The 26,583-nt window shown below is 49.8% G+C and overlaps 2 protein-coding genes across 3 annotated transcripts in view; one reads left to right on the top strand and one right to left on the bottom strand.

Annotated features, from left to right (window-relative positions):
• Window positions 1–15,319, top strand: part of PHF7 (PHD finger protein 7) — a 22,842-nt gene extending 7,523 nt beyond the window's left edge. Inside the window, exons 4-10 of the mRNA XM_079116271.1 lie at window positions 535–636; window positions 1,117–1,241; window positions 1,713–1,872; window positions 2,401–2,507; window positions 2,988–3,104; window positions 3,515–3,639; window positions 4,094–15,319. Of these exons, the coding sequence (XP_078972397.1) occupies window positions 535–636; window positions 1,117–1,241; window positions 1,713–1,872; window positions 2,401–2,507; window positions 2,988–3,104; window positions 3,515–3,639; window positions 4,094–4,320 (963 nt within the window). The 3' untranslated portion in view covers window positions 4,321–15,319. The remainder of the gene's footprint in view (window positions 1–534; window positions 637–1,116; window positions 1,242–1,712; window positions 1,873–2,400; window positions 2,508–2,987; window positions 3,105–3,514; window positions 3,640–4,093) is intronic.
• On the bottom strand, window positions 14,436–26,583 carry SEMA3G (semaphorin 3G). 2 transcript variants are annotated; one of them, XM_079116269.1, is made up of 16 exons: window positions 26,413–26,582; window positions 24,423–24,583; window positions 24,240–24,302; window positions 23,866–23,985; window positions 23,498–23,588; window positions 23,270–23,386; window positions 22,913–23,058; window positions 22,607–22,721; window positions 22,427–22,496; window positions 21,999–22,143; window positions 21,513–21,744; window positions 21,327–21,418; window positions 20,698–20,739; window positions 19,081–19,309; window positions 18,696–18,832; window positions 14,436–17,188 (listed from the first exon to the last, which is right to left on the bottom strand). In XM_079116269.1, the coding sequence occupies exons 1-16, from the start codon at window positions 26,513–26,515 to the stop codon at window positions 16,724–16,726; spliced, it is 2,328 nt and encodes a 775-aa protein (XP_078972395.1). In that variant the 5' UTR covers window positions 26,516–26,582; the 3' UTR covers window positions 14,436–16,723. The 2 variants fall into 2 exon arrangements, with proteins under 2 accessions (XP_078972395.1, XP_078972396.1); XM_079116270.1 differs by having other exon boundaries at window positions 17,051–17,188; window positions 18,696–18,866; window positions 26,413–26,583.

Below are 26,583 nucleotides of genomic sequence, written 5' to 3'. Positions count from 1 at the left end.
TACAGCAGGAGCGATAAGAGTGTGGGTTCCGTGGGCCCACGTATGAATGATGTCTCTGTTTCTCCTTACCATGTGACTCCAGCCATATCACTTTCCACTCTGCACCACATTGACCTCCTCTGTAAGATAAGGGTCACAGTAACATCTGTACAGTCATAGGACTGTAGTGAGCATGAAATGGCAATGTTTCTCCAAAGTCCTCAGCACACAATAGCAGGACCAGCTCTCAGCAAATGAAAGGCAATGTAGCACTAGATACGAAAGAGTACAGGTTCTGTACTGCTGTGGCCTTGAACAAGTCATTTCTCCCCTATAGAAAGAGGAACTTTAGGCTAGCCAATGGGTTAATATTTGAAAAGTGCTCAGAGTACCAAACACCTAATGCTACCTAAGATGTCATTAAATAAATTGCCCTATAAATGCATATATAATCCACCAAGTTCGATTCCTTAGCTCTCTTCCCTGTCATTCTTACCCCATTGCACTATTTCCTTAATCATCAATGTTGACAGCTTTATTTTGCTGCTCCCCCAGATCCTATCTAGCAAGCTGCCTCAGAGGGGCCAATCCAACAGAGGTTTCCATGGATTCCTGCCTGAAGACATCAAAAAGGAGGCAGCCCGGGCTTCTAGGAAGGTTAGAATCCTCTGCAATAGGGACCTTGGGGTAGTTCTCTTCTCAGACCTCTCTCAGAATCTGTTTCTGTTCTTTCCCTAGTTGCTAGGTTAGAAGGCAAAGGACTTTGGATTTCCCAATGGGTCCATCTCTTTGTTTTTGTGGTGCTAGGGATCAAACCCAAGGCCATGTAGCTAAGAAAGTGCTCTATCACTGAACTACCTCACCCCTCTCCCCAGCCCTGGTCCTTAAGTTCCATTTTCCTCTGGGTTGTACTTAGTGTTCTAAGTGAGAAGAGGGAACGGCATCCTAAAACAAACAAAAAAGAAGTGCTGCTTGCAACTCAGCTTTCGGGGCCCTGGATCTTTCACGACCACTAGGGAAAGGAATGGCTGTTGCTTCACAAAATTTCCCCAGAAGGGAAATTTCCACAGATGTGCCATGGCATGTCTGCCTGTTTTTCTTGGGGACATTGAGCACTGTCTGGGATCTCATTTTCAGATCTGCTTTGTATGCAAGAAAAAGGGAGCTGCTATCAACTGCCAGAAGGATCACTGCATCCGAAACTTCCATCTGCCTTGTGGCCAAGAAAGGGGTTGCCTTTCACAATTTTTTGGAGAGTACAAGTGAGTAAGGAATTGGAAAAGTCAGACTGCCCTTTTGCAACTTGCTATTTAGACACTAATGAAATCACAATCTGATTCTCATGGGCCTGTTTTGATTCACCAGTGAATCTGTTCCTCCTTTCAATAATGGGAAACAGTGTCTTGACTTGAAGATTTCACAGGGGTTTCTTCTTGCTTCTCATCCCCTCCTTAAATTACAAACAGCTGGGATTCTTAGACAGCTGCTCTGAACTAAGTGGGGATTTCAGGAATGAGAAGCTGTGGAGACAGTCCCAGGAGCTTTGCTCGGTGGGAGAGCAGCCGTGAGAAGGCATGTGGCTGTTCTTCTCCCTGCTTCTCCTCCTCCCTGTGAGTGTGGAGATTCACCAGGCACCAGGCACCAGGCTGGATGACTGATTGTTCTCCGAGGCCAGGCAGCTGGAATCAGCATCCATGACAAGGCAGAAACCAAGTCTGTTTACCCTGCCACAGATCATTTTGTGGAAAACATCGCCCAACACAGAACATCCAACAGGGGAATGTGGGAGAGGAAAGCTGTGTCTTGTGTTGTGAAGACTTATCCCAAGCAAGTGTTGAGAACATCCAGAGCCCATGTTGTAGTCAAGCTATCTACCACCGCAAGTGCATCCAGGTGGGGCTTTCTCTGCCCTGGGGGAATCTTCCATAATTGCCCTAGTTTTCCACCTGGAACCAGAATACCCTGGGAATGCTCAGTCATCTTAGCTTCAGTACATCTGTGCAGGATTGTTAGTAGTCAGAGAGGGGAAACAGCCCAGTCCCTGGTCATTCTTGGTCTATGGGATCTCATTCATGGTAAGTTTTAGACTGAGAAAAATCCTCAGGATTGCTAGAGCAAATGGAATCATCCCAGAACGATTCAAAGAGCCTCAGAGAGCCTCACACTGGGATGAAAGAAAAGGGAATGTATTCCCTACCTAGTCAGGTTGTCAAAATCCATAACCAGAGATAAGAGCTGAGTGAGGCACACCTGGGAACTTTCTTGAAAATATTTTGGTCCCAGACCTGGCACCTGGATTTGCAGCCCTCACCCTAACCTACCCAAACTTCTTTTCCCATACCCCCATGGGGTGAGGGTGGGAGTGGAAAAGAAGGTGGTCAGTGTTTTTACCAACACAAAGCCCTTCTGTTTCTCTTACAGAAATATGCTCACACATCAGCAAAGCATTTCTTCAAATGTCCTCAGTGTAACAACCGAGAAGAGTTTCCTCAAGAAATGCTAAGAATGGGAATTCATATACCAGACAGGTAGAGAAAACTGTAAAGCAGGAATTGAGCCAGGGAATAGTTTGCCTAGATTTCTAGAGAAATCACATGTAGGTGAATGTGAGGATAGTTCAAAGAATGAAAGCAGCTGGGACACTCAGATGACAAAGTGAATACAGAAGGTGGGAGCAACACTTTTCATTTCTCAGAAGAAAAGGGAAAGAAAAAATGGGCGGGAAGACGTTTCTGGAAAGGGCATTTTGGGGATCAGAATTCCTTGTGGGGTTCTTGAATTCCAGGGTGAAACTAAAGAACCTCATGTTCCACTCAACCTACTTCCACCCTCTCCCACAGCCAGGTCACTCACCCAGCCTTCCAACACTTGTTCCAAGTGTTCAGGAACTCCTTTGCTGAAATCCTTTGCTGTGCTTAGCTTGGCTTCTCCTTAATTCCTCCTTGGTGGTCAAAGGCGTCACCAGCTGATTTTGTGTCCCTTATTCACCATTTCTTCTCCCACTGCAGAGATGCTGCCTGGGAACTCGAGCCAGGGGCTTTCTCAGAGTTGTATCAGCGCTATCAGCATTGTGATGCCCCCATCTGTCTGTACGAACAAGGCAGAGACAGCTTTCAGGACGAAGGGTAGGGAAAAGGCCTTGACTAGAAAAAGCTCTTGTCAGTGTCATCTTAGATCTTGGCACTAGGAGCAAGAAGTTCTGTCTTATCTGCAGACCTCAGGTGAATGTAGTAGCGAACCACATTTTTGACCAGCTTCAACTCATTTATGTGCAAGTGGTCAGGTCTCTGCATGGTCTGCTTCTTCCTGTGCCCAGTAGAGAGACACTCAGGACCAGTTCCTTTCCAAATCCTCCTTATGAGTGGTTGGACCTGCCTACAGGGTCCTGGGATCAGCACTTGGTCTAATTCAGACATCTGAGATGAATGAAATGGAATCCCTCAACATAACCAAGGCTGACCCATGGCCAACATCCCCCAAAGAGGCAGTTAATGTTCTGTTTGTCCCGACATCCTCCCTTGGCTCTTCTCCATAGGAGGTGGCGCCTCATTCTGTGTGCTACGTGTGGATCGCACGGAACCCATAGGGACTGCTCCTCTCTTAGATCCAACAGCAAGAAATGGGAGTGTGAGGAGTGTTCACCTTCTGCTTCAGCCATAGGTGGGCTGGAGGAGTGGTCTTGTATAAGAACTGGGTTGGGGCTGGGGAACTTGTGGTACCTGGGGATGGAGGAAGGCATGCCACCAGAGGGGGATTCTTGGAGCCTTAAGATTTGGAAGTAAAGGCCAAGTGTGTTGGTGCACACCTGTAATTCCAGCAGTTTGGGAAGCTAAGGCAGGAGGATCTTGAGTTCAAAGCCAGCCTCAGGAACTTAGTGAGGCCCTAGGCAAATCACTGAAACCCTGTCTCTAAAGAAAATACAAAAAAAGAACTGGGGATGTGGCTCAGTGGTTAATTGCCCCTGAGTTCAATCCCCAGTACCAAAAAAAAAAAAAAAAAAAAAAAAAAAAAAAAGATTTGGAAGGAAAATTACTAGGGAGGGGCTTAAGGACCTACCTACACCTGGGAGAAACAAAGGGTTGCATTTTCCTTCCCTGCCTTTCTTTCACCACAGACTACAGACTTGAAAAATCAAATGATATTCCCTGCTGCAGCAGCACCTTCTACCCTCAGGAGCATTTCTGCAGAGACACCAGCCTGGAAGAAAATCCAGGCCCTTCTTGGACTGATTGGCCAGGACCTTCCTTAGTAGAAAAGCCAGAGTCCTCTGGTGGCAGGAAGAACCGCTCCTGGCAGTCCAAGGGTGTCAAAATCACTAAGAGGTGCAAAAAATCCAAGTAACAACTTCTGAGTAGTTGCTGCCAAGCACAGTTGGGTACTAAGTAGCACTCCTCCATTGGATTTGGGGGAGGGAACGCTTTGGGACTGTGAGCCAAGGAAAGGGGGCCAGCAGTGAGACTATGAGCCAAGGAAAGAAGTCCCAAGGGAGCGTAAGGAGTGCACAGAGTCCAGATGCCAACAGCCAAGCGTATTTGTGGCTATGAAAATGCATCTGCTCTCTTTTTTCCCCAATTCTCTTTCTTCTCTTCTTCCACCAAGATTCTTCCACCTTAATATGGTTTTCATATGCCTCTTCTTACTTCACTCAAGTTTGTTATTATGCAAATAAAGGTTTTCTCTCCATTGATGTCTCCTTATATATTCACTCAGGAATTTATCTTGCATTTTAAAGAAATCTGGAAGGGGGGAGAGCGAGGGAATAAGAAAAACTCACCCTTCTAATCCATAAAATTTAGTAAATTAGTGTAGAACTTTCAACCTAGAACCTGTGTTTCTCTGGGAGAGAATCAGTTTGCAGGGAATTTGACATCCCAGAGGCAGTGTTTTAGTCAGCATTTTTGCTGCTGTGACTAAAAGACCGGACAAGAATAATTACAGAGGAGGAAAAGTTTATTTGGGGGCTCACAATTTCAGAGGTCTAAGTCCATAGACAGCTGGTTCCATTCCTTGGAACTTGGAAGTGAGGCAGAACATCATGGCAGAAGAGTATGGCAAAGGGAAGCAGCTTACATGATCAGGAAGCAGAGAGAGGCTCCACTTACCTGATACAAAATACATACCCCAAGACAATGCCCCCCAGTGCCCACCTCCTCTAGCCACACCCTATCTGCCTTCAGCTACCACTCCACTAATCTCCATCAGGGGAGTAATACACTGAGTTAAGGTTCTCATAACCCAATCATTTCTCCTCTAAACCTTGCATTGTCTCACATCTGAGCTTTTGGGGGACACCTCACATCCAAACCATAACAGGCAGAGATTTCCTTCATTGTACAAATAAGTGCACAGGTTCTCATCGGGTAGGTGAGCCAGCATACGAGTTCACACTGGACTGAGAATAGGTCCTTGTTGCAAGGCTTGGGGCACTGGGACTCAAAACATGCCAGGGACTACTGTGCCCATGTGAGGCCAGGGACTGCACTCATTCCTGGCCAGTGTGGTTCTCAGCACACCTCCACAGCATGTGTGAGGCAAACTCTTGGTGCCTGATGGTTTGAGCTTTTCTGTCCTAACTGTAACTGTGAATTTACATGCCAGGACATTCACATTAGGCAAAGCAGCTAGGATGGGAATCTGGCAAAAGGCCTAGGGAGAAACTAAATAGAGCCCATCTTACATTTGTATGTTTTTATAATTTCATGGGATTTGGATGAGTGGGGGAAAACTCAGAACCATTGCCAGATACTGAATTCTCAGGGTTTCACTGAGTCATTATCACTAATTTAATGGTGGAGTGTTCTCATGATAAATACTGCTGAGCCCTGTGGACTTACATCCAAGGTGTGTATACAGTGATTGCCTTCAGGTTTGACCAGATTCACTTGGAATCAGATGGAAGATGTGTTTTAGTCAGCAGTTTCACTGCTGTGACTAAAGAGTCCAACCAGCACAATTGTAGAGGAGGAAATGTTTATTTGGGGACTTATAGTTAGAGAGGTCTTAGTTCATAGACAGCAGGCTCCATTCCTCTGGGCTCGAGGTGAAGCAGAATAACATGGTGAAGGAGTGTGGTAGAGGAAAAGCAGCTCACATGATGATCAGGAGAGACTCCACTCTCCAGATATGTATACCCCAAAAGCATACTCACAATGACCCACCTCCTCCAGCCACATCCTACCCACCTTCAGTTACCACTCAGTTAATCCCATCAGGGGATTAATTCACTGATTGGGTTAAAGCGCCATAACCCAATCATTTCTCCTTTGAACTTTCTTGCATTGTCTCAAGAACACATGAGTTTTTGGGGGACACCTCAAATCCAAACCATAACAAGGTATTATCTTTGGGTTATTATCAAAGTATAGAGGCAACATAGTATAAACTTGAAAAAGTCTAAATGGCTGGGGTGTAGCTCAGTGGTAGGACACATGCTTAACATGTGCGAGGTCCTGGATTCAGTCTCCAGGACCCCAACCAAAAAAGTCTTAATAGTAATGAAAGGATTATAATGAAAACCATTCCCTATTTAAGTCCTAGTCCCACAACTATTTTCCTCTTTTTTTTAGCTGTTTCTTGATGTATTAATTTTAGACATTGTTGGCTTTCTGTTAAGTTACAGGTTTATCACCTTTAGAATCTTCCCATTTTTATTCTCCCCATCTTAAAATAGTTGCATTACAATTTTTGTTAAATTAATTTTTGGTGTTTACATTTCATGACTATGTAAATATTGTTTACTACTGAGCCAGACAGTACATGATGATTACCTTTCCTCTTCTGTACAGTGTTTTGCTTTCTTCTTGAAATTAACAACCACCCTCTCTTTTGCTGTAAACTTATTGCTAATTCTTCACAGGCTGGGCAACAGATCACTATCAGTTGCACTTCTTTCCTGGAAGAACTGCCTCCTACAGCCTTCTCCTTCTAAGCTAGCTGCTCTGGGCCTCCTGCACAGCTGTTATTCCTAGGGCTTCCTACAACAATGCCCTTTCATTTTCTCTCTCATGTGTTTGACCATATGAAAAGGTCAAAGGAAGCAATCTGTGCTTCCTAACCTGAGCATCCCAGGAGATTTTGTCAAAGTTCTGCAAATGATATGAGAAATTTTAGGTTGTGAATTTTCATTTCAAAACCAAGATCTTACCCGGCCCTACAGACTCAACTCCTGTAGTGATCATTCACAACAGAAAAATACTTTCTTGATTAATATAGGCTTCAGTTTCTTAAGGTAGAGTTATTATAACTGGTAGTATCTGTCCCTTTATAGGAGATCATCTTTACACTACTAACATGTGAGGAGCACCATCTTAACAGAAGGTAATGGCTCCCTTATGCCTTCTGGATTCCAGTTTCAGTGGGTGGAAGGCAGAGCTAGTGGCAGAAATGAAGGAGGGTTTTTGTCACCCAGATATTCCACTGCCCTACCTCTACCTGCAGCTGGCCTTAATAGATACTGCTAGCTAGCAGGCAGTGCAGATGCATGCACACACACACACATGTAAACACATACACACATACCACATACACATACCTATTAACCATTTCTTTGTCTTTATACGTTTACACTCCATTGAAATTAATAACCACTCCCTTTCTTGTACGCTGGAAAGTCCAACTTCGAAATGTTCTGTTCTTCTTCTGGGCCTAATCAATTTTTATCCATTAAACATATGCCTCTTTTTTTTGGTACTGGGGATTGAACCCAGAGATGCTTAACACTGAGCTATATCTCCAGCCCTTTTTATTTTTCATTTTGAGAAAGGGTCTTGCTAAGTTGCTTTCAGCCTTGCTAAGTCACTGAGGCTGATTTGGAACTTGCAATCCTTCTGCTTCAGCACCCCGGAGTTGCTGGGTTTACAGGTGTGCACTACCACGCCCACCAAACAACTGGCTTTTTTCTTAAATAAACTTTTAATTTTAGAATAGTTTTACAGAAAAATTGAAAAGGTAGTATAGCAAAAACCCACATATTCCAAATCTAGTTTTACCTAGTCTTACCACAGTAAATTTGTCACAACTAATGAACCAATATTGATACATAATTATTCTTTAAAGCCCACACTTTTTTTCAGATTTTCTTAGTTTTTATCTATTTTTGGTTTTTTTCTGTTCCAGGATCCAATCTGGGATATTATATAACTTTGATTTCAGTTTTCTTTTTTCCAGTACCAGGGATTGAACCCAGGCTTTTTAACCACTGAGCAACATCCCCAGTCTGGTTTTGTTTGTTTGTTTTTGAGACAGAGTCTCGCTAAGTTGCCTAGGGCTTCACTAAATTGCTAAGACTGGCTTTGAACTTTCAATTCTCCTGCCTCAGCCTCTGAATTGCAGGCCTATGCCACCACACCTGGTTCAGGATATCACATTACTTTGAATCATCCCACCTCTTTAGGTTCCTCTTGACTGTGACAGTTTGTCAGACTTTCCTTGTTTGCAATGGCTTTTGACAGTCTTGAGGAGTACTGATCAGGTATTTCGCAGAGTGCATCTTAATTGGGATATATCTGATGTTTTCATCCTGATTAGACTGGGGTTATGGGTTTGGGGAGGAGACCACATTTCCATTTTCGTCACACCTTATCAGAGAAACATACTATTAACACGACCTATCACTGTTGATGTTAACTTTGATCACCTGACCAAGGCAGTGCTTGTCAAGTTTCTTCACTGTATAGTTCCTGTTTTGTCCCTCTTTCCACATTTTCCCCTTTGGGAAAAAGTGACTGTGTGCAGTCCACAGTAAAGGAGTGAGGATTTATGCACCCTCTTTTTTGAGGATGGATTATCTACATAAATTATTTGGGATTAGTCTGCATAGGAGATTGACTTATTCTCTCCAAGTTATTTATTTATTCAGTCACTTGTTCATACCAGTGTGGACCCATGGATGTGTATATTATATGTTGCATTTCAATCCAATACTACTTTGTTTATTTTGTTCTTCAGGTTGTTCCCTTTGGCCTTTGGGTGCATTGGTCCTGTATCCTTTTCACGTCCCCATCATGGTGTGTTTTGTTTTTGAGCACGTCCTTACTTTCTGGCACTAGAAATGTTCCTAGCTCATCTTGTATACTTTCAATACCTGTTTTCATAATGGATGTGTCTACTCGAATTAATTACCATTTCATAAGTTAGAATCCAGAAATAAATGCTTGATAAAAATCCCCCAAAGCATCTGCTCCCCTTCTTCTAATCCTCACCTTCATTCGAACCATAAACCCCACTTCCAGAAATCTCAAGAATTCCCTTCTGTTTCCCTCCCTGCTCATCCACCTTGTTCGTTGTCAATTTGGCTGGTTTTCGAATGTTTGCCTTTTTCTCCCTCCCGTTGCCAGTGCTCGGCTCAGACACTCATACCTCACAGGACTTCTGCAAAAACCTTCCATCTGCATGAATTCCTATGTCCACTTCACTAATACATCCACCCTTTTCCCTTCTGCCATTTGCCATAAAAAATGTGATAGCTTTTTGGCCCTGATCAAATTGGCATCTGCAGTCTTCTACATACAGATAGGGCCCTGCACAGCTGCATCTCCAAGGATACCCCTGCCATGGGCATTCTGCCCTGGCCACTCTGAAATCCTGGGCCCTGGACCTAGGATTCTTGGCCTGGAGAACTCTAGCTTCCATCCTCAGCCTGTTTAAGGCAGCATAAGGACCACTTCTTCAACCCTGGGCATGCTCTCCTGCCTCTACCTATACCCTCTGTGGAGGCCTACGGTTGTGGATCTGTCTCTCCTGCTAGATGGGAAGCCTCTAACAGGCAAAGACCTTTCTTCTCCTAGTGGTGCCTGGCCCAGAATCTCACATTCAGAGGCAGTTTCAAGGCTGCCGATCTAATGGAAGTGCTTATACTCTGTACTCATAAGCCTGTTGTTCTGCTACCAAACACCAGAGGGCACTGTTAGCATGTTGACCAAGATTATAACCTCTTGGACCTGAAAGGATAAAAGTCTTATGAAAAGTTTGGTTCTGTTTTTGGAATCATATGGCACTTTTATTGCTCTTCTTTTATTCTAAGCACATTTGTTCAAGTTTATGAGGTATACTTCTGTTAGGTTTAGATCGTAGTATAAAAGGTACTACTTTTGAGACAGGAGGATCACAGCCTCAGCAACTTGGTGAGACCCTGTCTTAAAATGAAAAACGAAAGAAATGAGGATGTAGCTAAGGGGTAGAGTGCCCCTGAGTTCAATCTCCAATACCAAGGAAAAGAAAAAAAAAAAAAAAGAAAAAAAGACTACTAAGGATACTTCCACTACAGTTCAAATCCTCAAATAAGACTATTCTTATAGTTTCTCCAGACCCAGAGTGGACCTCCTAATCCCAGAGGCCCTCCCCCAAATAAAAATGATGACTTCCAGTCCCAAGGGGAATGTTTTTATGTTTCTATTCCTCTTCTGCCCTACCCTCTTCCCACATGCATACTCACACATACACAAATCACAAGCACACAGAAACACACGCTCACTTACACCAGGACCTGTGAGTAGTCAAAGGCTCTAGTCTCTGTGGACAGAGTAACAGGTCGCTATGAAAAAGAGTGCCTCCACTGGCCCTGACCCAGGGACGCACGTCAGTTCCTTGTAAGCTCCTGGGCTGGCTGGAGGTGAATCACAGCATCATGGGGGACCCTGGATGTGAGAATGTGAAGACTGCCTAGTGACTAAGCAAGGGAGCCTCTCCAACGGATCTAACTATTTTGCAAAGGTTTCAAGTCTTGTACATGTTTTTCAAAAAGCAATATGGCAATCGAAGACCATAAAATAAAGAGTTGATGTTTATACACACACACACACACACACACACACACACACACACCATACTCACAAAAAAAAAAAAAAAAAAATGTGCTGGGGATGAGACCCATGCTAGGCAACGCACTACACACTGCTGCCGAGCCACATCTCCAGTCCCAAAATCCTTGCCCTTTGAGCTTCCTAGCAAAACCCTCTCATCCTGGGTCTCTGACAGTGAGCCAGCATGAGGCCCGGATGGAAGAAGTGAGGTCCAGGAGCCCCTCCCCCTTGTCTTTGGTGTAGCTGGCTCCTTGACCCTACCCTGCATGCTCCTGATAAACAGGAAAGCATCCGCAGCCATCAGTGTCCTTCCCTCTCAGCATCTGAGACCTGTCTGAGCCATCAAAGCCAGACAGGAGCACACTGAAGGGGACACCAGCCTCTCCAAAACAATTCCCCATTGTGTTCCACCCTTGAAAATCATGGATTTGTAAACAGTCCCTTACATTTAGACAGATCCTGCCCTGGCTTTGTGCTGGGGTGTTGTTTTTTCTTCCCTGAACAATGTCCTTTCCAGTAGAGCTAGCCGTTCACACCATTGTCTGAGACCCTTGGACTACAGGAAACAGCTCCAGATTTTTATCAGCTGGGGCTGGTGGGTGAGATCATGTCCATAAAGCAATCTGCTGGTCTGATACGTCATTCTTCTATACCTTTATCTATGAGAGCAGAGCCCGCCTTGCCCTCCCAACAGGCCATTCTGGGCTTCAAGCCTCCCTCCACTTGATGGCAGACACCTGGACTCTGCTTCAGCCCTCTGTCCATTCACTTTGGTGTACTGTTAATCAGCCCTCAGCAGTCTGCCCGCCTGATTGTCCCTCTTTGCGTGGTGGGATATTCGTGGAAGTGAACTAAGCACCACTGGATGTATTAAGATACATTCCACAGGGCACAGGGGCACACTCCTGTAATCCCAGTGGCTGGGGAGGCTGAGACAGAGACCAGGTGTTCATAGCCAGCCTCAGCCACTTATTGAGACTCTGTCTCAAAATAAAATATAAAAAGGGCTGGGGATGTGGCTCGGTGGTTAAGCACCCCTGTGTTCAATCCCTGAAACCTAAAAAAATAAATAAATAAAAAGATTGGTCACTTGAATCCCTACATCAGCAGAGTCCTGAGTGCAGACTATTATCTGGAGGCCTAGTCAGAGAGGAGAGCTTCACATCCCTGACAAGGTTTCCCTGGAGACTGCAACAGTTCCTATCCCAAGTGGAGATTTTTTTTTTTTTTTTTTTTAAAGCTACATTGAGGAACCAGAAGTTTCCTTAATGAAACTCCAGCAGGGAAAGTGAAAGGCTTCATTAGGACACCACCTCTGAGGGAGAGGGGCTCAGCATGGCAAATGTAGGTGGGGGCTGGGCAGTGGGAAGTGGGCACAGTACCAGAGCTGCCTTGCCTCACCCCACCCCATATACCAGAGGGGAGGGTGAGTCCGGAAGAGGAGCCAGGGTGGGGTCCCAACAATCCCCAAGCTCCTTATCAGATATTGTGTTCAAATCTAGCCCTGCCCAGTCCTTTCCCTAGTCTTGGAAAACCCTGGGGATTTGTTCTTGTTGTGTGAAACTTTCTCCTTATGGAATCCTCTGTAGCCCAGGACTTGGGTGAGGCTGGGGTTAGCCCTTAATCCAGATGGAAATTGAATTATTTCTGGGCAACTTTCTCCTAGTACTGAGAAGATGATGTGGCTGGCCAGAGAAGCCTTGGTTTGCTGGACTGAGAGAGGTATGTGAGTCCCTCCATTCCTAGAAGGCAGCTGGCAGGAGCCTCCTTCCTGGTGGCTGCTATGTGCCCACCCTTCCAATGTTAGGGGTATCTAGGACTTGACTTCAAGCTTAGCTAAATGAAAGAGAAGCACAAGCACCATTTGAGAAAATAAAAAGGTTGGTTTCCTCTCTTATTCTGATGCTTCCCTCCTGAGAAATTTCTCTACTGAATTGCAGGACAACCACCCGCTTGGGGTGAATCTTAGCCATGCCCTCAAAGGACCATGCCAGACACAGGAGGGACTGGAAGTTAGGTTGGGAATGCAGGCTGGGTGTGGGAGGATGGGTGGGGGAGGCAGAATCCAAAGTGTTGGCAGACTGGTGGCTTGGCAGCCCTGTCCCTGAGGTGGCAGGTTCTACTCTGGTGAAAACCACAGGAAACCAAGACGTGACTGAAATCTGGGAGGTCTGGACCTCTAGTGTTTACAGGCTTGGTGGGCAGGGGCAGAGATTAACAAATTAATCTCACATGAAAAGGGAAGGAATTAATCTAATCAGCACTTATCCAACGTGTGCTCTTCAGACCATTAGAGATGTGAGATGTTAGCTACTCCCTGGGAAAAAAAAAGAAATGGAGGACTAAGTTTTGGAGAATCATAGAACACATAGTAGGCACACAACTGTTGGAGACTGTCACAGGACTCCTCAGCGTTTTAGGGCAGGCAGTATACAACTTTGTGGGGAAATACTTGAATTTGACCTTGGAGACCATAAGATGGTAGAGGATCTCCTGGGATTACCCTTTCATAGGACAACATTTGGGAAAAATTCAACGCGTCTTTTTGTCTGCATCCATTTCCAGCTCTAAACCTGTTTGGGAAATCATGAAACAGAGGCCCAGCAACCAGGGGAAGTACCAGACTCAGAGGAAAAATCTGCAAAAGGAAGATAGAAAGAGGGTAACACTGCTGAGGCAGGAAATAGGGGTCAAAACAAGAGACGGAAGGGGGACAGAGGGCCAGGGAGAAGTCTGGGCTGAGGGACCTTTGGAGAATGGGTGGGAGCAGAGGCGCTGGGCTGCCATAGGAGGAGTAGTGTTTGAGGGGAGATGGGGCAGTGGGGGTCTCTTTTGTGCCAGTGCCAACTGGCTACTCTGATGATGACTCTCAGTCAGTAGACGATGGCGCAGGCAGGGAAACAGGGCTTCGGGTTCTGTCTGACCTGAGTATTTGTGGAGGGGCAGGGCGACTGAAGACGGTACCCATGACTGAGTATTCTACTGAGCCCCCTAGACTATAGCATACATAGAGGGGTCCAGGGCCATCTCCCTAAGGAAGTAGGGTGATGTCTCTCTCATCTTTGAAGTGCATCCGTGGTTTTTCCATCTATCCCCAGCACCATGGACTCTGTTCTTTGGGAAAGGGGCATGATGTCACTGGGGGAACAGGGACCATGGTCAGAGGGCCTTCTGCATTGTGCCCAGTAGGTCAGACTCTCAGGGCCTCTCCTCCTCTCCAGGAGCGATGGCCCCCACAGCCCAGCCCAGCCCAGGCATGAGTTTGGTGGCCCTTAATATACATTGGTATGTGGCTTGGGATGAAGGAGGCACCAGGCCAAGTGTCGCTGTTACAAAAGTCAAGAGTTGCGAAAAAGTAGTGGAGCTGCCTATGTACCTGTGCCTGGCTGACCTTCACCAGCCATTTTTTTTTTTTTTTTTCCTGGCTCAAGATCCTCCTGAAGTTCCAAGAAGGTCAAATTTTACAAGACCTCAAGACAGAATTTTTCCTAATTTAATGAGCAATTCCAGCTTCATAGACAAAAATCCTCTGACTCCTTCCTTCCTCTGCTACCCATCTCCCTCCCTGCTAGAAAATACCATCCAAGGTGACATGGTGACCTTCTCCCCCATGGAAGAGGTAGAGTGGCAAATGCACCAATCAACTGAGTACAGAAATACACAGATATAATAACAATATAATTATGTGATATAAATATTAACTTCATCCCTTTCCTGGGAGGCCCTTGCTTTCCTCACTAGAACTCAGAGCAGTCACAACAATAAAAATAACAATACAAGAAGTCTGCTCTGAAGACAGAGAAGCCACAAGGCCCATCTCAATATAGGAACACAAAAATAGAATTCATACATAGAGGGCATTTCCAGGAAGTAATAACATACAGTACCATGGAAGGGTGGCAATTGGTAGAAGCTGTTCACATTTCCCAAGTGCAGGTATACAAAGCTCCCTCCATTTTCCAGGGTGACTTCTCCAGAGGACCCTGCCTGGAACTTGCCCAGCCCAGGCCCAGTCACCGAGAGCCTGGTCATCTCTTTACGGCTTCCCAGGGAAAGAGGGCAGAGCAGACTTCAACTCGGAAACTCCCTCCTGGAGATCTGCACTCTCTCCTCCAACTCTTTCATCTCAGTCTCCCATTCCTTCTTTCTTCCACCATCCCCTCCTCTTTTTACTTGCTAATATGGCAAGACAGCACCCCAGGCAGAAAGAATCCTCGAGATGTTGTTAGGTTAATCTCATATAATCAAAGGGAAGCAAGGGGAGCTATTTCGGGTTCCCATGCTCTGGTGGTGTCAGGGTGAGGGAGATTAGAACCCCAGGCCCTTCGTGATGGAGTTTCAGTAGGGCAGGAACCCTACCTTGCTTTTTCTTTTTCCTCCTTCGTTTCTTCATCTTGGTTTTTTGAAGGAGGGAATCTCAGAGTTGATGCCCTTGTCTGCTGTTGGTTTTGTGCGTCACTAACTTGTTCGTGTGCAGCCTGGGAACAACTTTTCATTTAGTGATCCTCCTCCTCCTCTGTGCTCCCCAGCCTGAGAAACTGCTGATGGCAAAAACAACTCCCCTACATGCCCAAGCAAAATGTGTCCTTGCCATCTGAGCCTCAACTCAAGAACCAGCAGGACTTACAGTTCTTAGCAGCTATTCTCTCTACATTTTTTTCCCTTAAAAGAAAAAAAGGAGGGTTGGGGGTGTAGCTCAGTGGTAGAGCGCTTGCCTAGCTCATTCACAAGGCCCTGTGTTCATCTCTAGCACTGAAAGAGAAAAAAAAAAATCAGAAAAGAAAAAAAAAAAAAAAAGACTTATAAAAGAACTGATCAGGCCCAACCCTTACTTAGCAGAAAATACAGATCTCAGGGAAAATCTGACCTTCCCAGTGTGGCTCCTGAACTAAGTGATGCCCTCTTGAGGACACCTAGGCCTGGATCCATAGCTCATCCTGATGGTCTCCCACCCTCTCTTCATCTTGATAACCTCAATTTTCTGTGGCCCTGGCCAAAGCCCTGACCCCAATCCTGACCTCAGGCTGTAGCTTGCAGAGACTGTACATTCCTACCCTTATATATTACCCTGGAAAAGACAGCCTGCTCTTCCCAACCCCATAGTTCTCCAGCTCCTTGTCCCCATCTCTAATCCAGAGGTGAGGACTAACATTCCCTTCTTCCAGCTCCTCAATATGGGACCCTGATGGCGAGGAGGGGAATCCCATCAGGAGGTGTGGCCACCCCAGAAACCTGGCATAACACTTCAGTGCCTGGAGAAAGAAGGTCAGGCTGTGAGAGCCCTCTCTCTGGTTTATAAAGTGAAGCCTAAGACCTGGACCACCCCTAGGTCTCAGAAATCCACCCTCTGTAACTCCGAGATACAGATGAGGTGGTGGGCAGTGGCAAGGAAATGCCAAGGCATCAGGGCGGGAAGAGGTAAGGAACTGATGCTCTAACTCCACAGCACCTCCACCTGCCCTCCCCAACCTGGTCAGGGTAGGCTCTTCCTAACGATGGGAGGTCAAGAGGCCACTGCTACTCTCTTCTAGTAGCCTGAGGGCCTCTGCCCAGACACCACCTAGAGCCACCCACTGAAGGTCACTCAGCATAGCCATTGTTCTGCAGGCTGGGAAAGAACCACCCAACCCTCTCGCCTCTGGGCACACCCGGAATAATTCCGGAATCCAGGCCATCTCTGAGAACAAATGGCAGTCCCCTTGGGACTGCCAGGGGCTAGAGGGTGCCAGCTCTGGTCTGAGAAGGAGAACATAAAGAGGGGCAGGGAACAGGCCTCAGGCACAGGGCCCCTCCCTCAGGCCCCCAGCCCTTCCTGTGGGTAGCAGAGATTCCCATCTCTAAGAGGCAGTCAGGCATCCTGGCGCCCCTTGCCCTAGCTGGGTGGGTCGGAGATGCTGGGGGTTGCTGCTGGGTGCCCTGGCCCATCCTGACCACCCCTTCCACTTCTACGTGGCTTCCACCTCCCGGGGTGTCCGGTTGCGCTCGACCTGCACCCGGCTCTTCACCTTCTTGCCCAGCTCCAGCCCTGCCCAGCTCTTGCCTTTGGCCTGCTTCCCCCGGCTCCGGAAGGAGCCCGAGCGCTCCCCAATGCCCGGACACCACACACGCTCACAGTACTCATCCACTCGAGGCAGGTTGGCGAAGCCAGTGAGCTGCAGGATGTCCTTATACCAAGCCTTGGGTAGTGTAGAGGCCAGGCCTCCCCGAGCAGGGGGCTCCTCCAGTCTTGGCTCCCCAAGGAACAGGCTGTCCAGCTGTGTGGCCACAATCACCTCCAGAGCCAGACGGACCACAGTCTGGGAGAAGCCATGCTCCAGCGTTGTGCATGTGTAGGTACCCGCATCGAGGCGGCTGAGCCTGCGGAACAGCAGCCCCTGCTCCGTTTGCAGGATCCGCTCATCTGTCTTTACCTGCCAAGCAAGTGGGAAGGCACAGGGGACATGAGCAGAGTGTGGGGCAGGATCAGTACTGTCAGCTTCTTTGCCTGCTGCTTCTCCATCTTGAGGGCCCAGTGTATATGTACTTCCCCTTGCTCCTTCTCCCTATGGTCCAGGAAAGAGACTGCAAAGCTTTTTGTTTGTTTGTTTCAATAGTATGAATGGCTGGTGTCTCCCCTAATCAGAGCCCTGGGGCACCAAACTAGGCCTTGAAGAGCCCTTGCACACATTCCCAGGAAGCAGACAGGCTACAGGGCTACAGGGTATTTTCTCTCTCTCTCTCTCTCTCTCTTTTTTTTTTTTTTTTTTTGGTACTAGGTATTGAACCCAGGGGTGCTTAACCACTGGGCCACATCCCCAGCCCTATTTTGTATTTCATTTAGAGACAGGGTCTCCCTGAGTTGCTTAGGGCCTCGCTAAGTTGCTGAGACTGACTTTGAATTCCCCATTCTCCTGCCTCGGGCCTTCTGAACCACTGGGATGACAGGTATGCGCCACTGCACCGACTTACCAGGATATTTCTGAGCTTTTACTCTGGGGCAAGGAAAACATTTTCCTCTTCACATGTACACAACACACACACACACACACACACACACACACACACACACACACACATGAGGCACACAGGGCCTTCCCTGTCTTGGTCTCCCTGTTCACTCCTGCCACAGCAAAGCTGACAGCCCCAGTCTGGGGTGCCCATTCAGTGTAGAAGGCAGGAGTGCAGCGCCGGTCCCAGCCCATCTCTCTGAATCCTGTTCAGGCTTTAGTTGGTGCATCTGTGCTGAGGATGGGCTGCCTGGGTGGTTAGTGTTGTGTAACTTCATCTTGTTGCCCACCCCCAACCCCAGGGAGTCTCCTCAGTGCCCAACCCAACAGCTGGCCCATGGCTGGCCTCCCCCAGTTCCCAAGCTGGAGGAGAGCCCCTCCTATGTTCAACCCCCTCTTCCCTCCCCTGCCCTGTGGGAGGTTGGTTGGTTCCTACCCTGCCCAGCCCACACTCAGCCTTAGGCCCCAGACTGAAGCCATCTCCAGGAGTTGACAGACCTTTCCCGTGGGGGAGGAGAGGGCCTGGCTATAATGCTTGTCTCCCAGGAGGAAGTGTAGGGCCAGAAATGGAGGGGGGTGGTAAGATCCAGTAGTAGGGGAGGAACTCAAGCCTAAGGCAAAGGAGGACTGAGCACCCCTGGGGAAGAGACTTCTTCAAAGCTGAGTCATATGAGTAAACACAGGGGACTTCCAAACCACCCCAGACCCCTCTTCCCTCTCTGCTATCCACCTCTCAGACTGGGGGAGTTCCAGCTCTGTATGGCCTGGTATTACCAGAGGCAGAAATAGGAGTAGTTCCTCCTAGGTACTGTAGGGGCCTAACACACTTTTCTTAATTGATCTTAGCACGTTACCCCCAAAAACCTTCCTAGGGCTCAGGGCTTGGGATTCAGGTAGGGGGGTAGGGGCTGGAGGCAGGGTCTTCACTCACCGGGTCAGGGCCCTCATCCTCTGGCCTCTGCAAGAACCAGCGCACAGCAGCCTGTGGAGACTTGGGCAGGCACTCCAGGAAGGTGCTGTTGTGCTCTGTGCCATAGACCCTGGTGACCACCAGTCCTGAAGTTTCCTCTGCATAGAGGGCCAAGTTGGCTCCACTTGGGAACTATGGAACCCAGGCCCCCAGAGTCACCAACTGATTCCTGCAACCCACCAGTGTGATGAGGACCTAGGCATCCACTGATCTCCAAGCCAGTCACTATGTCCCATGACCCTGTACCCATGAACTGACTAGAGCTGCATAGATAAAAAACAAGACCAGTCTGAGGTCACACTTCACAGGAATGGGGCCCAAATCCCCCAGACCCACTGCCACTCACCATCTTGGCCATGGCCCAGGCATTGTAGGGCAGGGTTGCCGTGCCGGATATCCTGCCGGCGGAACCGACGCTTGCCAGAGCTGGGGCGGTAGCGGGTACAGGAGGTGCCATCCCAGGCGCAGTATGGGTCCCGGGCCAGGCAGCACTCGGCACAGGCACTTCCATAGGTCTCACACTGGTGCAGTTGCAGCTGAGCCACGCCCAGTTGAGAGCCCACATACAGCATTTGCTGGGGAGGGACACACAGCCAGAGCCCGTGGTGAGCCTGGGCTTCCGTAAGGAGCACCCAGACTCTCAATCCCCTGGGGTTTCCTGAGACCCCTGCCATGTTCAGAAAGTGTTCCAGAACCTCTTGGATTTATGCACAGAAAAAAAAAGATGTTTACCACCCACCCACTGTATGTGGATTTGGTGGGGCAGGCCCGGGGTCTTTACTCTAAGGGACTTCTCCAGGCCTTCCCTGCTACAGACCCTTACCCTGTACCCCACTAGCTTTTCCTTACTGACCTCTGACTTCAAAGGTGCACCTGCTGTAAGCAATTCCAGTATAAATGTTGGGATTTAGGGCTAAGGAAGTAGCTCAGTGGTAGAGAACCTCCCTAGCATGCACAAGGCCCTGGATACAACCCCTAGTACCATGCACACGAAAAACAGTTGGGATTCACCCAGAGGTAAACTGGGACATATATGGTATTTGCTACTTACTGAAGGACATATATCAGGTCCCTAAAATACAGTTCCCTTGCCAGGTGTGATGATGCATGCCTATAATCCCTGCAAATTGGGCAGCTGAGGTCAACTTGGGCAATTTAGCAAGACCCTGTCTCAAAATAAAAAATAAAAAAGGGGCCAGGCACAATGGCACAAGCCTGTAATTCCAGCAATTTGGAAGGCTAAGGCAGGAGAATTGCAAGTTCAAGGACAGTTTCAGCAACTTAGGCCCTAAGCACCTGAATGAGACTCTGTCTCAAAATTAAAAATAAAAAGAACTGAGGGTGAGGCTCAGTGGTTAAGTGCTTCTGGGTTCAATCCCTAGTATGAAAAAACTACTAAAAATGGGCTGGGCATGATGGTGCATATCTGTAATCTCAGTGACTCAGGAGTCTGAGGCAGAAGGATCACAAGTTCAAGGCCAATCTCAGCAATTTAGCAAGGCCCTCGCAGCTTAGTGAGATCTTGTCTCAAAATTTAAAAAAATAATAATAATTTTAAAAACTGGGGATTTAGTCAGTGGTAAAGTATCCTTGGATTCAATCCCCAGTACCAAAAAATAATGTACAAAATAAAAAAGGGATGGGGTATAGCTTTAGTGGTAAAGTGCCCCTGGGTTCAATCCCCAGTACCAAAAAAAAAAAAAAAATCTGGATTTTCCAACACATATCGCTTCCCTTAAGAACTGGCCTTTATAGACCTCTCCTTATCTGAACATGGCCTTGGCACCGTCCGTTGTTCACAGTTTCACACATGTGAAATCCAGCACCAGCTGGACACAGCCCTGTTGCAGGCCTAATTAGGCCTGCCTGGCACTACTCTCCAGCAGACTAGGGTCATTCTCAAGGAGGCTGCAGCAAGGGTCGGGGACAGGGGACACATGTGAAGGCAGGTAGCTGCTCTTACCCTTTTGACAGAGATCTCCATTTCAGTGATGGGTGTTGGCACCTGGGCAAGGAATAAGGTCTCAGCATGGGCAGTGTGACAAGACCTTCCCCTGCATTCCAGATTTTAGTCTCCAACTCCCAGATTGGTCAGTGTGCCCCTTAGCAATTGAGGCTGCACAGTCTCTTCTAGACATTGGGTTACAAAAAGGCCTCTCATCCCTGCTGGCCTCCAAGTGGGAGGGTTGGCTAAAACATAGAGTTCCTGTGTCCCCTCCCATGGCCCTGTTACCCTGCAATGAGGCAGCTGTCACAAATCACACATTTATGTCCAGGAGGCACGATAGTCCCCCAGTCACAAATGATCCCCTGTCTGAATCCAGAGGGGTTAACAGAACCCCTGAAGACTAGGAGTCTCAGCCACCTCCTCACTGTGACTTGAGCCCAGCAGGGCTTTGTCAAGGACCCTCACCTTGGCCATCCCTCCCTGGGGAACCCCAATACTTTCAGTCCACAGACTGCAGTTGCAGGTCCCCCCCACTCAGCACCAGCCAGACCTCTGCAGCAGTATGTTCTGCTCCTCCCCTGAAACCCCTCCAGTTTCCCTATAGCCAATCCCAGGCCCCGGGGTGGGATATACCCTGTGCTCACCTTAAACACCTGGAGCTCCTCCAGAACCACTTCCTCGGGCTCCCCTGAGCCCCCGGCCTGGAGGGCGATGAGTTTGAGCACAGAGCCTGAGTCTGGGGCAGCAGAGGAGTCATCAGTGGGTAAGGAAGGGGCAGCTGGGCCCTCACACACCTCCTCAGCCTGGTCACCCCGACTCAGCCCTCCTACCTGTCCCTAGGAAGATGACATCATAGGTCCCATCTTCTGCCTCCACACGGTCTACCACAATCTGGCTCAACCGCTGGGCCAGATTAGTCTTGATGAGGACAGGGCGGCCACGCCGAGGCCGCACAGGCCAGAACATGAGTGGGTGGGCTCGGGCAAACTGCAGCACCTCGTCTGGGTAGTCCTTAGTGCTGCCAAAGGGTCGTCCTGGCTGTGCAGTCATCTTGCTGGGGCACTGCGGGCAGCAAAAAAGGAGCCCTGAAGGACCCTGGGATGCACGCCTCTCCTCCCCAGCCTGCTCCCCACCCCACCCAGGGTGCTACTCTTGGTTGGAGAGGTTCTCCTATCCCACCACACCTTGCCCCATCTGCCCAGGCCCTCTGGAGTGCCAGCCCAGCCCTGCCATGGGGATACATGTGGCCCCAGTACTGTTCCAAGAAGAGTCCCTCCTGGCATCTGCTCGGGCCTTTCTTGCCAGCAGATACTCACCACGCCAGGGCGAGGGAAGGGCACCTTGCCCCCATAGGGCCCCCACTGGTGCTGAGGACCATCGCGGTGGGCAAAAGGCCCGTTGAAGACCTCCCAGATGTCTGCCATGTGATACACACAGACAGCAAAGCCCTGGAACACAGCACTGCCGAAGGCAGGCAGGGACAGTCAGGCCAGGGTGGCTGTCATGGGTAGGAAGAGAATAAGCTGGCTCCAGAGGAAGGAGAGGGGGAGACAGTGCTTGCTGAAAGTAGAAAGTGAAAAACAAGGACACTAAGTAAAAGCAAAAAGAGGGAGACAGAAGACAGTCAGAGTCACAGAACAGGGACGAAGACAGGGACCATAGCAAGACTGGGTGTGAAAGCAGAGACTTGGCAGAGGGGCTGGAGTGCAGGGGCCAGGGATGATGGGGAGATGGGTGTACCCACCTGACGGTGCTGAATAGCGCGTACACCTCCAAGCTCTTCCCTGCCTTGGGCCACAGTAGGAACACGTCCTCTGGGACACAGAAGGTCACACAGGCATCATGGCCATTGCCAGGGCCCCAACTCACCAGCTCTGAGCCCTCCCCTCTCCCAGATTAAAGGCCCGCCAGGCCACGCCCTTACCCAGCTGGTCAAAGTGGGTCTCAGCACCACCAGAGCCGGGCACAGAGCAGACCAGCCTGGCTTTGAGGAAGGTGCTCCACTTGTTCACCAGCACCCGCTGGCCACCAGCATCATTCTGAGGGATGGAAGGCCAGAGTCAGCCTTGTGTCCCTGAGGATAGGCCCCACCTCCCCTCCGCTTCCACCCTCACCTACTGGGAAAGGTGTGGAGGCCAGCTTTATATCCTCGCCTCAGTCTCCCTGTCTATGGTGGGGGCAGGTCTGGGAAAAAGGGTGCAGCCCCTCACTGCCCCTTCACAGCTCTTACCACACAGACACGGCCCACACGGCTGACAGTGACACGACCCGGGCCACCATCAGGCGAAGGGACAGTCTCCGAGAAGAAGAAGTACACCTTATCGTTATCCTGGTCAGAGTTGTCAGGGATCCGTGTGGCCATCACAAATCGGGGCTCTGGGAGGGTGATAGGGTGATGCTGGTGTGTGTGTGGGGGGGGGTTCTAACAGGGTAGGATGGGGGGATGAACCCAAAGGACGGGGAAGCAGCATGGGGACCCCCCTGGAAACTGGAGTTCCAAGGAATTCAGTAGCCTCTCCTCCCCGCTCCAGAGTGTCCCCTCCTCCTGTCCCAGGTCCCAGCTAGTCTTACCCTCAGAGAGCCTCACCGTGCAGAAGGCTCTGGTCAGAGTCAGAACGCAGTGCTGGCCGGGGACCCCCACTTCGGAAAATCATGGCCTCACGCCCCAGGAAGTCAGCAGTGAGGCCTGTGTACAGCTCCCCACCTGGAGAGGAGTGGGGAGAGAGTCAGGGGAGAAAGGCCACGACCAACAGCCAGGCCCCATCGCTTCCTGCTCCCACCTTCCCTGACCCCACCCTGGTCTGAGATCACCCACCTACAAAGGTGCTGGCGAAGGGACGGCTGGGCTCATGCGGGCACCTCCCGCGTCCACTTTCCACGCTGCTGGGCTCCAGGTGGAGCACGTGCTATGGGCAAGGAAGGTGGAGGGAAAGTTGTCACCTGGGAAAGAAGCATGAGTCCCCCTCCTTGGCCATGGCCCTTGCGTGCAGCTGAAGAGTGGGGGGGTGGGCAGAAGGCGCCTTCATTCAGGGCCTCTTGAATGGGGTCAGCACCCCGGGGACAAAGGCGCCTTTCAAGTGCCTACCCGCTCTGTCCCTATCCAGGCTCAAAGGGAAGCGTTCAGGCAGCAGAAAGGAAAAGTCACGGCTTTCCAGTCCCTCAGGGGGCTGGGCCCAGACTCACCTCCCCACGATGCCCGACCGTGATGAGGGCACAAGTGGGCTGGAAGGCCCCAGTGCCACATGCCAACAGGTGGGTCCGGTTGTGGGGCTGTAGCACCCGTACAAAGTTGGCACATTCCACCTAGCAGGGAGAAGACAGAGTGACACTAAAGGGTCGCCATCTGCTTGGGCCATGGGGCTGAGCAGCTCTAGGGAAGTGCTAGGGGTAACATTCTTCACAGTCCCCCCAAAGCCCTCAGGATCTGCTCCAAATGCCATGCCCCAGCCCCAACCCCCGCCCATAAAGGGGCACCCAGTGTGACTGCAGGTTATCCTGGGGATCGGGGCCGGGACCAATAATAGGGTTAGGGAACAGTCCCTCCCAACGGCACTCACCAGAGGATCTCTTCCTTTTCGAACACATTCCTCCCTCTGGCCTAGCTGGGGTGGCCACAGGACCTGAAATGCAGCCTGGTGACCTCAGGTACTCCCCTAACTTCACAGCTTCCGCTTCCCCAGCTGACCTTCCATCTGGAAGATGCCCAGCTCCCCCCAAGCCCCCACATTCATTCATCTCACCTCCCGAGGGTCTGGCCATGCCTGGTCCAGCCGCAGAGAATAGAGGGCATCACGGCCCCCCAGAAAGAGGCGGTCCCGGTACTCATCCAGGTACATGGACCGGAGGTCCAGGGAGCCTCGGGGGCCCAGAAAGATGGCAGAGCGGTTGGCAGACAGGAGATCTAAGAGGGAGCAGAAGGAGGTGAGTCAGGACCTGCTTCGCAGTCTGGGAGTGGAGGTGGAGTGTCCCAGCCATGCATTTAGCTAGACACACACACTTACACCTGGAATATTCTTCCATCCACATGGCTGCTGGAAGATTTTTGGGACATGGATCCTGGGGGCAAGTGGGACAGGAGACTCTGAGCCCCCATCCAGCCCAGCTAGCCCACTTCTCCATGTTTTAGTCCCTTGGTCTTTCAGCTGACATCATCCCTCTGTAACATGTGGACCCTGCCCAGTCCCCGGGGAAGATGGTCTCACTGGCAGAAATTTAAAGCAGCAAAGCTGGACAAAGTGCTGGAAGAGCTTGAAGGGCAGATAAGTCTGAGAAATGAGCCAGACTGACTGTTGGAAAGGTGGACAGGCAGAGGGAACACCTGGCAAGGGCCTAGGCATAGGCTAGGCCAGGTACGGCCAGGTGGAGTTCCAGCCTCCAGCTCAGGGGTGTGGCCAAAGAGAATTTTCTCTCCCGTAGACTGCCCATCCAGGCTCCAGAGATGGAGTTGGGGCATCTGGAGACAGTGATCCCAGGAATTTAGAATCCTGGTATAGACCCCTGTGGTCTGGACATGAGGGGCTATCAAGGGACTGGAAATAGGATGGGGCAAGAAGGGGACGTGGGACACCCTTGGGAAGACCCAGAGCATGCTATGCTTTTCTCTGTGGAAGCTTCCTCAGCCCTCCCTGACCCCATCCCCAAATCCATCAACAGCCTCTTCCAGAAAGCCCTTCTCAGCTGAGAGTTCCTTGGGGAACTCTCCCTACTGGGGACTTTTTCTAGTAGCCTGATCTTGCAAAACTACAGCTTCCAGAACAGAATCCTTTTCACCCTCAGACTTTCCAGGGCTAACAATGTCTCCTCCTCAGAGTGTCCACAGTAGACCTGTGGATACCCCCTCTGATTGGGATTCCCTGGGCGATCATCCCTCTTTTTCCCAAGAAGAATCTGCCGTGAGCCTGGGTCTTGGTGACCTTTCCCCCACAGACCATCTGAGGAGGCTGTGCCAGCTAGGCTGGGATAGAAGAAGCCCCCCAGGATGGCAGAGGGGAGGCTAAGAAGCTCTCTGGGTTCCTGGATGGAGGGATGATGATAAAACCAACTTGTGAAATGGGCTGCAAGATGTGGGGGAAGGGCTGGGCACGATGGCATATGCCTGTAACCCCAGCAGCTTGGGAGGCTGAAGCAGGAGGATCGCAAGTTCAAAGTCAGTCTCAGCAACTTACAGAAGCCCTAAGCAACTCAGCAAGACCCTGTCTCTAAATAAAATACATTAAAAAGGCTGGGGATGTGGCTCAGTGGTTAAGTGCCCCTGGTACCAAAAAAAAAGAAAGAAAGAAAAGAAAGAGGTGGGGTAGGCTCTTGTCCTCCGGTAGCGGCTTGAGGACCGAAGGGACAGATGCTGCCCACTCCCTTACTCAGTCTGCTCAGACCCTCCAGACTTGCTCTCTCTCCCCTTTCCCCTGCCCAGACCCTCTATCCCCTTCCCCACCTCTCTGCCTATCCCTGTTGAGGAGTCTTGGGGTCTCCATGCATCTGTTTCCCTTCTCAACAGCCCTCACCTCTCAGGTTCAGCCCATGCGTCTTTCTCCCACCTCCACTCTGGTCATGGACCCCAGAACGTGTCTCCCTCCCTGCCCTGGGTTATCCCCAGGAAGCCTTTCCCAGGGGTTGTGCAGAGCCTGCCTCCATCCTCTCCAGCCCCGAGGGGCTCGCTGGTGGAGGGACGGGTGTCCTGGAGCAGGGAGCACCCACAGACATGCACAGGAACAGGGTAGCACTAGCCAGTACCTCGGTAGGAGAGTCGCAGGCGGGGCACGCTGGGGCTGGGGCTGCCCCCACTGATCAGGAGGCCCCCCAGGAAGCAGCAGATAGCCCAGGCCAAGGGGGCCATGCTGGGGAATGAACGGGAGCCGCCCTCTGGTCCCGCTGCCGCTGGCTGCAGTTTGCTCTGCTGCCACC

Source organism: Sciurus vulgaris (genome assembly GCF_902686455.1).
Source record: "Sciurus vulgaris genome assembly, chromosome: 16".
Lineage (NCBI taxonomy): Eukaryota > Metazoa > Chordata > Mammalia > Rodentia > Sciuridae > Sciurus > Sciurus vulgaris.
The sequence above is the reverse complement of the archived record's forward strand: the minus strand, read 5'-3'. Positions and strand labels throughout refer to the sequence as shown.

What these genes read in the sequence shown, in the direction of transcription:
- SEMA3G (XM_079116269.1), bottom strand. Translation starts at nt 26,515, where the DNA reads ATGGCCCCCTTGGCCTGGGCTATCTGCTGCTTCCTGGGGGGCCTCCTG. An exon ending in GACCCACTTTGACCAGCTGG is followed by an intron (nt 22,497 to 22,606) that starts GTAAGGGCGTGG and finishes TCTGTGTCCCAG; the next exon opens with AGGACGTGTTCCTACTGTGG. An exon ending in CCTGGGCCATGGCCAAGATG is followed by an intron (nt 18,833 to 19,080) that starts GTGAGTGGCAGT and finishes CCCTCTATGCAG; the next exon opens with AGGAAACTTCAGGACTGGTG.